We start from the raw sequence: 15155 nt of genomic DNA, 5'->3' as shown, positions 1-15155 counted from the left end.
AAACTCAGGCCCAACACGAGCAGCTCGTTCCCAGCGAACGAGATGCTCCGTCGAGTCCGTATGTTCCCCGGTCTCGGCTCCGACTTGATTTTCCCATGGATTGAGAGGGTTCTACAAAGGCTAGACGGTGGCTCGTGTTGTGTGGATGTCAGTAGGTAGATGTGATGGAAGAGAGCCTCTGTGTTGATTGTCACGACACTTCAGTTTGAACTTCACCCCATTAGAACAAAACTGGGAGACTAAGTAAGTAGTACCTAAAATCATTAACTGCAACTCCGACCATCCCATTCGCTGTGCTGCCAATTAAAGAGAGGGGGAAAAGAAAAGGCGCCTATTGCATTCATTCTCTCGTCCCAACGCCAATGTTTGACTCCCGATACTCCATCCTTCGTTACTTGCGTGTGGCAACATCATGTATCTCAATGACCTGCAGGACTGCTACAGGAGTTCGATGCTACGCAACCCTGATTCGATGCCACTTGTTAAATGCCCCATGCGGATCATACTTCTTCTTGAGCTCCTGAAGCCGGGGCAAGTTCGCTCCAAAAATGGTCTCGCTGGACACCTCGTGGCCTACAGTCGTGTCAGACGCATCCCACCCAGGACTGGGGGCGCTGCAACCTACCAGCATAATTTGCATAGATTCCGGTTCCTCGTTTCGGCCCGTCGTAACCCGGTCGGTGGATCCCCGCCGTGGTTGCGATGCGCTCCAGCAGACTCGCCTGCGCCATGCGGATCCTCTCGTCCAGACTGGCATCATACCAGCGGAACAGACAACTCACATTGTAGTACGGCCCGCGGTTAGCAAACGCGGTCGCCTCGTTGGGGATCTTCTGAATCTGTGCGTTGGGGAGCAGCTCGAAGAGTAGTCGACTATCTCGGGTCTGGGGGAGCTCGGTCAAGGTCTCGTTGAACTCCTCGTAGACGGACTGCACAAACCCCAGATCCAGCGGCAGGGTGACATTGGACCCGCGCATGCTCTTCCGGGGCCCCATCGCGTTGTCCAGCGGGTAGCTGATGTTGATTTCCGTGTCGCTGCCGCGGCGGTGCAGGGTATCCGTGGTATTGAGGATGCCATTCAGGCTATCGTAGGGAATCATCCCCGTGTGGTTGGCGATCGGCCCGGCCGACAACAGCGGCGCGAAGAACCGCTCTGCGGCCGCTTGCTCGCCGTTGTAGAAGACGACCACGAGGATGCAGCACTGGGTCATCGCGGTGGCCACGGTGAAGCCAAACCAGAGGCCCTGCTTCCCATCGGTGAGCGTCTCGAACCGGTTGGCAAAGTCGACCACCGCGGGCAGCTGGCTGGGGGCAAAGAGCAGCGTGCCCGCAAAGACGGAGTTGCGCTGGGGATGCGCCCGAAAGGCCAGCTCGACCGCGACGCCGAATTCCTGGCCGGCACCGCGCATCGCCCAGAAGAGATCGGGATGGTCGTCGGCGGAGGCGATCACCACGCGCCCGTCGGCGAGGATCACTTTGATCCAGAGCAGATTATCGATCGCGAGGCCGTACTGCCCGGTCAGCCATCCGTATCCGCCGCCCAGCGTGGCCCCCGCCGCACCGATGTGGCTCAAGGTGCTTCCCACCACCGCGAGCCCGTGCTGTGCGGCGGCGACGTCGATGTCGGCCCACAGGGCGCCCCCCTCCGCCGTCACCACGCGCGCCTCCGGGTCGATGTGCACTTGGCGCAGTTTCGCGAGGTCCAGCACAATCCCCCCGCGTGCGGTCGAGCTGCCGCTCGTCGAGTAGCCCCCGCCGCGCACAGCCAGGGGGATCTGGTGGCGCGTGGTGAATTTGACCACAATTCCGGCTTCATACGGGGTGGTCACTCGGACTACGGCGCCCTGTTTCTGATCAGTGCTGCTAATGCACTGGGAGTGGAAGGGGGACGAGACGTACCACATCTTCATCGCAGGAGTCGCTCCATTGCTTGACATTGTCTTCATAGCCCTCACACCCCCAGGTCGATACCTCGGCACTGGTCCCGTGGAGTTCGTCCCTCAGTTGCCGGACTTGTGAGAGTGGTAAGAACGGCATTCTGAAGCTGTGTGTGTGTATCTCTCTCTCTCTGTGTGTGTGTGTGTGTGTGTGTGTGTGTGTGTGTGTGTGTGTGTGTGTGTGTGGCAGTCCGTAGATGACAACACCTTTGAAGTTGGGGATGAGGAGCATTGATGGATGGATTTAATTAATTAGCCTTACATATAGTGCCGCTCAAGCGAACACACACGAGCAGGCGCCCCCAACAAGGCACGAGTGACAGCCACAGTACTGTGAAAAATCGCTGCAAATGAGGTCAGCACCGAGTGGAATCCATGATTCATCTCAGTCATCCATGGGCCGATCTCCCCAGCAAAAAAGTGGCATGATCCGATGTGGCTGAAGTGCCTTGGTCTTGAATGTTTTTTGTTAGTGGCTTGGGGGGAAGCTGTGGAGGTGGCGATCTCTAAGCCGCCACCGGGTTTTCCCGCACTCCAGAGCCCACTTTTCCTCATTCTCCCGAGATGCTCTCCCAACTGACTTCATCATGATGATTTCCCGTGACTTGGAGGGTGTCACAGTGACTGGCATAGATTCACGCTCAGGTACACATCCCAATGCCTCTGTGATCTTTGTTGAAACACCTCCCAGCAGGAAATGCGACCGGTGCGATGTCACCATATCTCCATATCACGTGATCTGGCATCAACTGGAGACTGGAAGATACAAGCATCGGAGCATTGTTGGTGATGGGCGATATGACAAGCGATGGAGAAATTGGGAAATAGTATGGGACAGGTTGTTGTGGTACGTAATGATTGATGTTCAGCCCCAGCACCAATAGCGAAAAGGCACATATCATGGCGCAGGTTCTGTGGCGCTCTTGATGCACTCTTTCCTCGATCCCGACATGGTTTCATATCACTGCTGGTTCTCGATACCAAACTGGGGGTTTCTCCTTCTCTCTCCTCCCGTCCCTGTCATCTTCGGTCTCATTCAAACTTCTGGGTTATTTTATTCATTGGCGATATTCCTGTGACAATTCGTGGGAGATGCAGAGTTTGTCCGTTCCCAGTCCCAGTCCGCCAGTCCTGACCAGTAGGGAACGGGCTGTTGCCAACAAAAAGGCTCAGGAAGAAGCGCTGGCCCGCATCTCACCCAACACCCTCTATATTGCCCTTTGGATACGGTCCGACCCTCCGCAAGCGGACGACTTCCATTGGGGCTACTATTTCCATACGGACTCCAGCGGGGGGATCCAATACCACGTCAAAGGCTTGAATGCGGGGTGGATCACCGACCATGGACGAGAGGGGGGCATCTTCAAATCCAACTTCCTGTGCGTTCTCATTCAGATCGCAACAATCCCCGCGGTGAAGCATAGGCAACTGGACCAAATCATGAGATCCCGCGATGCAGATCTGAACTCCATTCCGAATGTGACATGTCGTGTGTGGTTGACTACCATCCTTGGCCAAATGATTGAGCATGGGCTGGTGCGCTGCAGCAGGGTCGATGCTTTGGAACGAGAATGCAAGGATTTTGGGAACCAGTACAGTGGTGGGGCGCAACGAAATGAGCAGCCTCGACCCGTTGTGACTTCGAGATTGTGTACGTGAGAGGTTGACTGAAGCAGAGAGCTTGTTTTTTCTTCCTTGCTGTCCGGAGATTCTCCCTTGATGTGTCAATTCACTCTTGCCGCGATGACATTCGCCAGTCATGACACTAATGACCCATCACATTTCTATCTCCTTGGCCTCCTTAGTGCTCTTTTCTGCTTCTTTGGCGTTAATCAACACAACGTGATTCCATTACTAGGTGGAGGAGCTCAGGTGGAGGAGCTCAAGACAGTATGTGTACACTCACTGCGGTCATGAACCCCCCTTCCCCCAGCCGCGATATCATCAGTCCACCGATTGGAACAGCGCTGCGTATCTCAGGAGTTCCTAATCATAACCCTGGGCCCATTTCAGGACCAGAAGAATATAAGAAAATATTCGCGCGGGCAGAGAAGTGCTCAGCCCGCCGATATCGCATTGTGTTCACTCCTGGAGATTTCAAGGGCCATGAGATCCTCCTTAGCGATGACAAATATCTATTTGGTTTCCTGGACTGGGAATCGGCAGGCTGATATCTCGAGCAGTGGGAATTCGCGACAGCAACGCGGTTTGGACGAGGGAGCTGATGGTTCCAAGTAGCTTCCTGAAAGGGTGGAGATCAGTATTCTGATGAATTGGCCTCCGATATGGCTTTGATTTCATTGACGGCTGACTCTTATATAGCCCTGTTAGGCATGAGGAGTTGCAGAAGTGACCCGATTTGCGGTTGCCTGTTGTCATTCTCATATGTCCAAAATCCAAGCCCACGGTCGCATATCGCAATCTCTGCTGACACAAAGATCCAGCTGAGATGAGACAGCGATGGTCTTGCAAAGGTATGATGAGCCATAAGACAACACGCGCAAAAATGCGTGATCGTCGATATACCGTCACTTTCATGATGCGTAGCTTCATCTGTTTATCGCAACCGAATTGGCGGGCTGGCGCGTACGGCATTTTAACCTCATTATTCAGTACCCAGTTTCATTCCGGCTTTATTCAAAACTAGAACTATCGAGATCAGCAGACAAGCGATTCAACTCCGAACTTGCCTCCAAAGCCTCAACTTCCATCGCAAGAGACCCAGGAGCAAACATCTCTGCGTAATGCGCCCGGTCCTCAAATGAAAACAATCTCGGACTCTCTCTAATCATTTTCCCCGGCACAATGGCAACGCCTCAGAGACTCAGAGTACCTCCGAGCTGATACCGCCAATGAGTTCAGAGCTCGCGTCAAGAGTCGAGTGCACACCAATCATGCCTGGAATTGAGTGTATTCAAGCCATGGCAGGCCGTGTGCGGGGGAAGCAGTGGTGCTGCGGAGACTAGCGCTATCACACCATTGGCATCTGCAGGTGTCTCGCGGATAATCTACCCCATTCGAACCTCACTAGTCACTTCTTGGTTAGTTCGCTGGTCGACGATGAGCCAAGTATAATTGAGGGAAGAAGTCCGTCCGAGGCTTGTGTAGTGGCTTTTCCTCTTTCACAGAAACCAGGTCACGGCAGCCGAGGCAGAAGCGAGCATCGCCTACGGAGTAGTGTGATTCTCTTCCCTCTCCACCAGCCTTCCGCGGCGACTAGAGGGCTCGTAATCATTGGGCGCTGTGAGGCGGTTTCCCGGGTCTGGTAGGTGAGATCGAGGTGGTTTGGGGCTTTTCTAGAAGCTCAACTGGGGCTATGGATCCACTTGGCGTCATGGGATGCAAGAGGGTTTCTCACCCTTCTCTCACGGAGATACAACAATATTCTCCCGAGTCCTACGGATCACTTTCACCGCTGGATCCACCCGAGAAATGGTGTGAACCATTGGTCAAATGACATAATTGGCAACAATTCAAGGCTGGGTGAGTTTTTCTCTGCCTGGAGTGGAGTCACGGGAAGACCGGAACCCTGATCGCTATCTTTTTCCCTGCAATGCAGCATCCACTTTCTGATTCACCAACGGACGCAGTTCATGCCAACCCAAGCAATAATAAGCAAACGCTTACGGAGTACAGCTGAACACATCAAGAAGAGGCTGAATGGCTTAATGGCTGATTGACCGAGGGAATTCTTGCCGGGCTTTCCGAGCGAGTTGTCTCCACTCTGTAGTCCGCTGTGTTCTCTGTGTGGCTGCCCGACACGAGGTTTTGATGTCACTCTGCTTTGGTTGCTCTGATCCCTCGTACCTGGCGGGGGATTGTCGGTCAGCCTGCAGTAAGCGGTACATAAAGATAGCTTTCCCCCGAATTCCCAGGATTTGACTCGATCTTCGCACCTTTCCACCTCTCCTCCTCCTCTAATCCCCCCCTCCCTTCTCCTTCTCTCGCCATGCTCTCTCCAGTCCGCCTTCTCCCTCTCCTTGGGAGTCTCCTCTCTCTCGTCTCCGGGTTGCCTACCACCAGCTCGTCTGTAGTTCTCCCACCCACCGAGGATCCCTTCTACAGTGCTCCCAATGGCTTTGAGACCACGCTACCTGGCACTATTTTGCGCCTGCGCACAGCTCCCGGCAATCTGACGGCGCTGGTCAACGCCTCCGCCGCATACAACATTGTCTATCGCACGACGGACAGCCAGTATCACCCCTCATGGGCCGTGACGACCGTCTTTGTCCCCCACAGCCCTAGCACTGGTAGCGACAACCTCACCTCGCTGCTGTCCTACCAAATCGCCTACGACACCCATGACCTCAACGGCAGCCCCAGCTACGCCATGTACAGCTCGCCGCCCACGGACGTCATCCTGGCCCTCAGCCAAGGCTGGTTCGTCAACGTGCCCGACTACGAGGGCCCCCTGGCCTCGTTCACTGCTGGAGTGCAGTCCGGCCACGCCACCCTCGACTCGATCCGCAGCATCTTGTACTCCTCCAGCAACCCGCGCGTCACCGTCTTCAACGGTCTTACGCCCGCCACCACGCGCACCGCGCTCTGGGGCTACTCCGGCGGGGCCTTGGCCTCGGAGTGGGCGACCGAGCTGCAAGATCAGTACGCCCCGGAACTCACCCTCGCCGGCGCGGCCTTGGGCGGCTTGACCCCGAACATCACCAACGTCCTGAACACCGTGACCGGCACCCTCTCCGCGGGCCTCGTCCCCGAGGCCATCCTCGGTATCGCCAGCCAGTACCCGGTCACCTACGACTTCCTGGTCTCGCAGCTGAACCCCACCGGCCCCTACAACCGCACCGTCTTCCTGGCGGCCAAAGGGCTGACCCTCGCCGAGGCGGAGGTCGTCTACGCCGGTCAGAACATCTACAACTATTTCGTGAATGGCAGCGACACCTTCCGCGACCCCCGCGTCCAGTACGTCCTCAACCGCGACGGCTACATGGGCTACCACGGCATTCCCCAGCTGCCCATCTACGCCTACAAGGCCATCCACGATGAGGTCAGCCCCATCCACGACACCGATGTGCTGCTGGCCCGCTACTGCGGGGTCGGCGCCAACATTCTGTACGAGCGCAACACCGTCGGCGGCCACTCGGCGGAGTCGGTCAACGGCCATGCCAGTGCTTTGACTTTTGTGGCCGCGGTGCTACAGGGTCGCTATGCTAGTTTGTACCAGACGGAGGGTTGTACCTTCCGCAATGTCACGGTGAATGTGACGGACTCTGCCTTGTAAAGGGGCGGGACGGGAGGAGGGTGTATAGTACGAACGAAGGGGAAGAATTATGTTGTATATGCTAATGCGGTGGATGGTAATCACGAAGGGAATCTTAATGATGCGCTATACTAATGAATATGAATATTATCAGTACATCGTACCTGACATCATAATCCATACTGTTGTCTGCACACTTGTAGGTAGCCTATCAAATGAGGTGGATGATGCCATTGAGCTGCGGTTGAGGAACCATTGAATACGAGGAATGGATGCAGGTGTATTCGACCGCAAAACGCCCATTCACCTACTTATTTTTTTCAAACTGATACACCCTGCAATATAAAAGTAACTCGTGAGAGGTAGTATTAGCTTGACTAACAACGGAATACCTCGCTCGTAAACGTCATTACGCGTCGGTTCTCCCCACAAGAGAAAGGAGAGCCTTGACGTCTTCAGCGTACCCTCTTTGGCCATGCGATCTACAACTTGCTCAAATCTGCGCATAGGACGAACTTCGAGCAAGAATATCTAAGCTATGGTTCATGTTATCATAATTGGGTCAACAGAGAGGACTATATCTTGGACCATCTTCTCCTCGATCGTTTTATCTGACGGTGACTGAACCTTAGGCGGTTCTTGGGCTTTTAGGGCAAATCGTACATAAGCTGCGTGATCAGGGAGGGTCAGGTAGTTAGACTCCGTGGGATGCACCCCGCACTGGGATACAAGTCGTGAAAACGAAGTCCCATGATGCAGAGATGGTACACATGGCCAACCTGGCATGCTAGATAGGCAGTGTAATGTAAGACCGACCCCGGAGTGCTCCCAGACGGATACTGTCCGCTCTGACAACCCAATAATTACTTTCGACAACGGGCAAAGTGGAATTTGTCCAGAGGGGGTTTTGATCGACTGTTGTGAATATACATCATAGTGGCAGAATAGTCGACACTGCATTATTCCATCGCATCTGACAAGCTAGCTTAGACTAAAGGGTTTCCTGCTGTCGGCTCCTCCATGCTCTTCCATTGGACTGTCTGCCTTAATCACCTTTTCATAGACAGTAAACTCACAGCCTCGGGAATCTGGTGTCTCTCCAACATCTAGACAACAGAAACAGAGTACGAAGATATCACTTACACTCGGTCGAGCCAGGCGAGGCGTGGTCCGTCGCCACAGCGACGTGATGCCCTCGTGACGAATCACCAGTTGTAGCGCACGTCCTCCAGACACATCAGTCGAACTGGATCATGGCCTTCACGCATCCGCACACCAAACTCTGGCTTGGTGGCAGAGCCTGAGGTTCTGGCTGTCGGATGATGGTCGAGAATCCCCAGAAGATGTTCGACTGGTGAGGTTGTACTTGATGGCGACAGCAGGAAGCATAGGCAATCTGACCGGGCCCATGCGCGACAGCTTACTCCTGGAGATTACTGAACATGAACTGTATTGGGCTTATTTCTCGAACCTTTCGTTCCACCAAGGCGACTTCGTAGACATGCTCAGGGTCTTGATGACCCCTTACTCATGCGAGGGAAAGACAAAGACATCAGGATATCATATTGGGGAACAAGCTTTCACGTAGAGCAGGCATGTTTATCCTCAAAATACCTACTTGATACTTGAGCTCTCACCTCTACACATCACAACATGGACCACATCCAGCTTGTAAGCTACCAGGGTCCAAATGGTATTCGGGGGATGCCACAACGCACCCGCATCCGACCTGGCCCATCGCGTCACCTTCACGGCCACATACCTACGACAACTTGGGTCTTCAAGCTCTCCACGGGCTCAGCTTCTCCTTGACAGTTGGACAGGCAATCAGGATGCTCGAGTGTCTTGGTTTCAAGAATTCCGACCGTGGAGCTGCCCGCAACCCGTTGTTGCTCGGATCGATCTGGGTGGCAGGTACAATGAGGTAGTCTCGTGAACGTGCATGCATAGAGCTTGCCTCAGGCACAAGAACACACTGTATTGAACACTGCATGTGCAGACACTTGCAGGGCAGTTTTCAATGGGATTGGATTTGTTGGGTGGAATGTCAAAAACGCGGAGTTCCGAGCGCGACCTGTACGAGAGATCTTTCAGTATACTTCCTGCAGACGTGTCCGTCTATGCCAGTCTACGAGAAGATTGAGTTCTGACAGAACGCCTCCGTATCCGCCAATGGTTAATCTTTGCGAGGTCGATTGAGGGGAGACTCGCATAGTGAAGACTTCCGGTGCAGCTGTGGCCAGGGCCGAAGCCCTAACCACCAACTGCAGATTGGCGTCGCTCTTGTTTGACAACCCATCTCGACTGTGATCTTGTTTAACCCCCTCATGAGACCCATACGAGTGTCAAGCACAGCAAAGGTCACGCAATAGATTGGGCCAAAGCGAACAGGTGCATGTGACTGTACAGTATGCCATCGACTGAGGCAGATAGCATCTTCCTCTCCGCTCTCTCCATGGAGATTACCGTCGGAGGAAGAAATCAAACGATCTCGTTCTAGACCGTTCATGCTCCAAACTTGCCAGCCAAGAGATTTCTTCTCTCGAATCACTCCTGCGCCGTTCGGTTATTCCGGTAACGAGCTAAACGGCACTATTGTCGCAAGTGCTGACATGGATTGCGCGGGATGCGACTCCGATCCCTGAAAGGATTGTTCGGTGCGTGGCAGACAAATGACTAGCCTACTATATAGCCATCAGGCGTCTATTGTCCCCACTGTTGACAATAATACGTGAGAGTCTGGTTAAGCATCGTGATATTGACGTGGTTCGGCTGGATGGCTCAATCCCTCAACAGAGGCCCCCCTACGCAGTACAGTACATATCGACCAAAGATAAGTGAACTACGGGAAGGCAATTTTATTCTAGAGCTAAGGGAACTGCTGTATGAGGCTAAGAAAGCATCCCACTGGAAGGGGGATGTTGGAGGGACAGATCCTGGTCAACAGGCCGGCCACTCGACCTGATGCAGGCAAAGGCGCCGGGACAATCTCACGTAGCGTCGCCCCGTTCCTGACATCAACTACGGAGTCGAGTGGAGCAAATCGCCATGAAACCAGTGGCATGCGAAAATTTCCCAGTCCAAATGTAAGCCAGCCGTTGGAGATCCGGGCGGCGAACCGAGCGACAAAGCTACACTCCCAGATCGTGGATTGAGTTGGGACGGAGTATTTAATCCACAGTCACCCGGAATTGACAGTTCACTTGTGGGGAGATCTTGACATATTTGACCCCTTCGACCTTAACATGCATTCCGCGTCCTTTCTCTCAGTGCTGGCCATCGCGACCGGGGCGATTGCAGCGTCGGTGCAGACAGTGCCTGACGAGCTTGCCACCATTGGAGACCCGTCGGAGATCCTGAATGTCTCCTATGCTGTTGGCTCGAGCAGCATCGAGGTGACCCCGGGCGTGCATTTGAACTCATCTGGTAAAGCAGTCCTTCGGCTTGCATCATGGACCATGAATTGACGAAACCATCTAGTCACCCACAATGCACCCACCGTGCATTTGAATGAGACCTCTCTCAGCGGCAGCGGGCCCTACCTCTTCATGATGGTCGACCCGGACATCAACACGACCAACCCATTGTACGTGGGGATGCACACGATGGTGGTCAACCTGACGACCAGCGGCAACACCTCTGCGGAGGATGCGGTCTGCTCCTACTTTTACCCCGAGCCCACCGCGGGGGCGGCGCACAACTACACCTTCTTCCTGTTCAAGCAACCCGCCAATTTCACCATCCCCAAGCAGTATGCACCCTACCTGGCCACCACCTCGAAGACGCCGTACAACCGGATCAACTTCCCCTTGGTCGAATTCGTGAAGAAGACCGCTCTAGGAGAGCCGGTTGCGGCCAACTACTTCAAGGAGGCGGCTGAGAGCAACGCGACGGCGACCAGCTCTGGCTCCAGCAATGCCAGCACAGCGACCAGCACGGCCACGGGAAGCGCCGCTACAAGCACCCACGAGGGGGCGGCTGCGACAGTGGGTCAGAGTGGTTCTTATCTGATGAGCGTGTTGGCGGTGGTGGGTGCGCTGGTGGCCGCCGTATAGGAGTCAGTATGCGTAGAGAGTGGGGGGGGGAAGACAGTCCGATTGTACCATTATTCTTAAGGAGATTAGAGACAGGGAGGAATTGCAACGTCGGTCATTTGACTCGAGCAAATCAAGTGTTATAACTGAGAAGACTAACTAAGTTAAAGGAGGTGTGAGTGGAGAGGCCAGTCGCCCTGAGCGACGGACGGGGTTTGTCTGGTGTTGGGGCTAATGCAAACTAACTTAGCCCTGGTTCGTCCTCTTACAATAGTCAGTCCTATGCACCAGTCCTCTTAACCCTGCCACAAAAGCCACCAAGGCTTGTCCCAACACGAAATGTCTTAATCCTGTGCTCAAGGGTCCCCGGAATGCAGTCGACCTTTGGCAAATTGCCTACGGAGTCATTTTCACGCCATCCTGTCAAACTCAAACATCTCCTCACGGCACGACCGTACGACATCCCATGGCCGCCTTTTCTCTTTTCCCGAGGAATTCCTGTACTGGCACATTCCCCGAATTGATTTGGAATTCCAATTTGCCTTCTCAAGGGCAGGAATGCCTTGTGGAGCACCGCAGCCATGGCCAATGGAGCGCTTTGGCCCCCAATTGATCCCCTCTGGGCAACCCACGAGCCAGAGTTGGGGACAGCCTCGAACAAGGGGCCGGGCCGTGCGGATACAGTGCTCCGTCCTGTAGTATAGTGACTGAGTAGTTACTGAGGAGTTACTGAGGAGTTACTGGGTAGTTGCGCCATCCCTCGATCCCTGTCGCTCGGCAGTGCTCACTCTCGTATCATAACTCCTGTAGCTACTCCGTAGTCCTGCAGATTAATCCCCCGTCTAGCAATCATCATGTCTACCTAAGACGCATGATTCCTGATTACTCCTGCAGCCCTCCGGAGGGGGGAGGGGGCCAGATCTGGTCCCCCCCCCCCTTCCCCCGACTCGTTAAAATCCAAGGACCTCCCATTTTCCGGTTGGTCAGGCAGTCTGAAGAGTTGTGATTGTGCAACCGGAGCCATGGCCGCTTCTTCGTCTCTGACAGCCGCGCAAGAGGCTGCTTGGTCCCAGTCTCGCCAGCCGGCCATCCTGGGGGTCGTCATCACGATGCTAATTCTGGGCAACATTTCTGTCCCGATGCGGTTCTGGGCGCAGTGGCGCATCCACAAGCGGATTCTGCTGGAGGACTACTGTCTCGTGGTGGCCTTGGTGTTTGCCAACATCGTCTCCGCCGCCCTGCTGGTGGCCTGGTATAATGGGTTCGGATTACATACCTGGCGAGTCGAGATGGAGGATCGGACCATGGGACACTTACGGAATATCCTTCTAGTGAGTGACCCATCATTCCCGTCGTTCTCTACCATTCCTAACGCGATCTCTGTCGGTCTGGGTCACAGAGTTTCTGGATCACCGCCGTCTTCAACGGTCCCTCGCTCTTCGCCACCAAATTAGCCCTACTCTTCTACTACCGGCGCTTGTTCGTCATCTACCAGCGCTGGATCCGCATCGCATGGTGGTCCAACCTCATCTACGTCTCACTATGGGTGGTCGGATCAACCACCTTCTATATCTTCCAGTGCCTGCCTGCGAACTACTATTGGGAGCGTGTCGACCCCTCCTCGACCATCACGCACGGCGCCTGCCCGCACAGCACGAACATCATCGGCGTGCCGCTCATCCTGAATATCCTGTCCGATGTGACCATTCTTCTGCTCCCGGTCATCACGGTGTCCACGCTGCAGATGCGGATGGCCCGCAAGCTGGGACTGGCTGCGGTTTTCTCGGTTGGTGCAGCGTGAGTCTCCCCTGAACCCATCCACCTTGCCTTGAATGCTAGCTGTCTAACACCCTCGAAATCAGTGCCTCCGCCAGCGCCATCGCGCGGGTCCTCGTCCTCGAGATCGGCACCGACGTGCAGTCAGACGCCACCTACAACACCGCCCCCTTCGAGGTGCTCTGCGTAGTGGAGCTGAATCTCGCCATCGTCTGCACCTGCGCCGTCCCCATCGCCTCGTGTCTCCGCATGGCGCGCGCCAAGCGTCCCCGCCAGACCGATGGGTACGAGATGTACGGCAAATCCTCGCAGACCGGCCGCAGTGCCACCAAAACGCATCTCTCGACCATCGCGGCCCACGACAACGCGGCCCTGGGTCGGTCGATGAGCACCGAGCAGCTGCATTACAGCACCGCGACGACGAGCGTCGAGACCAAGGAGGAGGGGCGGTGGGAGAGTGATTCCGCCGATGCGCATCAGATTATGGTCAAGGTGGATGTGGATGTGAGATAAGAATGAGACTTTATTTATTATACATACGCTTTTTTTTTTTTTTTTTTTTTTTTTTTTCAGCAGGGAAAGGGATTTTCATGACACTCGACGGCATCTTAGCATTAACTTATCGCATAATTGAAAACAACTGCATGACTAGTCCACCCTGGTGGCACACCACCACAACATGCGCAGATTCTCGTCGGCGAAGGGGGCATGACGGTTCTGCTCGATCTCCTCGGCCATGTACAGCCCGGCCTCGACCCTCCAGCGCGTGTTCGTGGCCACCCCCACATCGTACCAGAACCCCTTGATGGATTCGACGTTGTGCCGGTAATGCGTCGCCGTCGGGTCCTTGACCATTCCGGTCATCGCGTGCTCGCCGGCCAGGATGCTTCCCATCTGCCGGCCCGCGATGATCGTCCCCTTGCCCTGCTGCTGCTGCTGCTGCTGGTCATCACGACAGAGCCGCACCAGCCGCGTGGCGACCCGCAGCTGCGTCTGGTAGTTCCACATATGGAAGAGCGAGCTGGCGAAGACGACAGAAATCCGGCCCCGCAGCTTCTGGGCAATCTCCCCGGCTTCGAACTCCTGGTCGTTCTCCGTCGCCAGGTCGCCCGCGGCAAAGGTCGCCTGGAAGCGATCCTCGTCCCGAAAGAGTTGGTACCCGAGCGAGATGAAAATCTGCTCGAGGTCGCAGCCGTACAACTGGGTGCTGGGGATGCCTTGATCGGCTAGGTAGCGCAGTTCCTGTGCAAAGCAGCATCCCGCGTCGAGGAAGCCCGCGGTCGGGTCGTGGCGCAGGTGCTCCAGTACCTGGGGGTAGAAGGGGAGGTGCTGCAGGTTGAAAGAGAGGAAGCGCATCTGGCCGATGCAGGCGTACTGATAGACCTCGAAGGCTTCATTGCGCTGGGGGAGGTGGGAGGCGGGTTGGAGGTTAGGCGTGGGGAGTTGGTGGTGATGGCAGCAGAGGGGGGGAGGCAACTCACCACTGATACGACATGCGGAATGACTTCTTCGGGCTTCATTCCGCTGTAGCTCTCTAGCACGCGCTGCGCATCGGGGTTGATGCTCTCCACGTGCTCCTGGAACCAGGAGGGCTTGGGGCGCGATTGACCGTCGGTGGACATCGTGGGGGCTGAATTGCAGAGAGATAGAGAGTCCTGCGGCAGCGAAGAGAGACGAACGGAAGGATGCCGATCGAGATGCCAGAAGAGGAGATAAAAGAGGGCGACGAGGGACCAAATCTCCACTCGGGACAGAGAGGGGGAGGATCTTAGTCGATTGCAACGTGGCTGAGTGTGTCGTAGTGTCCTCTTAGTGCAGATGTGTTATGCCTCTCATTTTCCGGATTAGGGCTTAGCTGAAGCACTGCGCAATCCTGGCCGAGCACTAAATCCTTCCATTCTTCACGCCATTAAGCCATGGCCAACTCTGCTCCGATCTATGCTGATAGGCCCATGACAGCCTCGCCTTATCACCGGTACGGAGTAGCTCCTGACTCTTGCAGCCACTGATTGCAGGTACGCTGCTTCTCTGCACTCTGCACGAGTTTTTCTTCACCACTATCGTGGCCCCCAGTGAAAATTTTCCAGTCCCACCGCGATGTTGAGGCCAGCTATACCCTTCTGAATTCTCCATTTCTTTCTTCTTGTTGCCTGTCCTCCCCGCAACCCCCCTGGCAGAGATCCAGGGATCCCA

General features: G+C 55.1%; 7 protein-coding genes across 7 annotated transcripts; 5 read left to right on the top strand and 2 right to left on the bottom strand.

The window, feature by feature from the left end:
- Nucleotides 1-448: 448 nt before the first annotated feature.
- BP01DRAFT_357977 (FAD-binding domain-containing protein) lies at nucleotides 449-2038 on the bottom strand (the record flags this gene model as incomplete). The annotated part of the gene is made up of 3 exons (XM_025575322.1): nucleotides 449-573; nucleotides 626-1871; nucleotides 1918-2038. Coding segments are annotated over 3 exons (1486 nt in total), but the record flags the coding sequence as incomplete, so codon positions are not given.
- An 887-nt stretch (nucleotides 2039-2925) lies between these two features.
- Nucleotides 2926-3826, top strand: BP01DRAFT_87927 (uncharacterized protein). The gene has a single exon (XM_025580196.1). It carries the CDS (start codon nucleotides 3030-3032, stop codon nucleotides 3594-3596), a length of 567 nt encoding a protein of 188 aa, XP_025430029.1. The 5' UTR covers nucleotides 2926-3029; the 3' UTR covers nucleotides 3597-3826.
- A 2060-nt stretch (nucleotides 3827-5886) lies between these two features.
- On the top strand, nucleotides 5887-7173 carry BP01DRAFT_383849 (LIP-domain-containing protein; the record flags this gene model as incomplete). Its single annotated transcript, XM_025577453.1, has 1 exon — nucleotides 5887-7173. The coding sequence occupies one exon, from the start codon at nucleotides 5887-5889 to the stop codon at nucleotides 7171-7173; it is 1287 nt and encodes a 428-aa protein (XP_025430028.1).
- Nucleotides 7174-10131: 2958 nt separating this feature from the next.
- On the top strand, nucleotides 10132-10717 carry BP01DRAFT_357974 (uncharacterized protein; the record flags this gene model as incomplete). The annotated part of the gene is made up of 1 exon (XM_025575321.1): nucleotides 10132-10717. A coding segment is annotated over exon 1 (217 nt), but the record flags the coding sequence as incomplete, so codon positions are not given.
- On the top strand, nucleotides 10226-11457 carry BP01DRAFT_357973 (mitochondrial 54S ribosomal protein mL38; the record flags this gene model as incomplete). The annotated part of the gene is made up of 1 exon (XM_025575320.1): nucleotides 10226-11457. A coding segment is annotated over one exon (573 nt), but the record flags the coding sequence as incomplete, so codon positions are not given.
- A 591-nt stretch (nucleotides 11458-12048) lies between these two features.
- On the top strand, nucleotides 12049-13504 carry BP01DRAFT_343296 (uncharacterized protein). Its single transcript, XM_025573507.1, has 3 exons — nucleotides 12049-12517; nucleotides 12586-12983; nucleotides 13049-13504. Exons 1-3 carry the CDS (start codon nucleotides 12209-12211, stop codon nucleotides 13473-13475), a joined length of 1134 nt encoding a protein of 377 aa, XP_025430025.1. The 5' UTR covers nucleotides 12049-12208; the 3' UTR covers nucleotides 13476-13504.
- Nucleotides 13505-13562: 58 nt separating this feature from the next.
- BP01DRAFT_416815 (class I SAM-dependent methyltransferase) lies at nucleotides 13563-14652 on the bottom strand. Its single transcript, XM_025579221.1, has 2 exons — nucleotides 14444-14652; nucleotides 13563-14363 (listed from the first exon to the last, which is right to left on the bottom strand). Exons 1-2 carry the CDS (start codon nucleotides 14582-14584, stop codon nucleotides 13611-13613), a joined length of 894 nt encoding a protein of 297 aa, XP_025430024.1. The 5' UTR covers nucleotides 14585-14652; the 3' UTR covers nucleotides 13563-13610.
- Between the last annotated feature and the right edge of the window lie 503 nt (nucleotides 14653-15155).

The sequence above is a fragment of the Aspergillus saccharolyticus genome, assembly GCF_003184585.1.
Source record: "Aspergillus saccharolyticus JOP 1030-1 unplaced genomic scaffold BP01scaffold_22, whole genome shotgun sequence".
NCBI classification, from domain to species: domain Eukaryota; kingdom Fungi; phylum Ascomycota; class Eurotiomycetes; order Eurotiales; family Aspergillaceae; genus Aspergillus; species Aspergillus saccharolyticus.
Note: the sequence above shows the minus strand (reverse complement) of the source record. Positions and strands in the feature narration are given on the sequence as shown.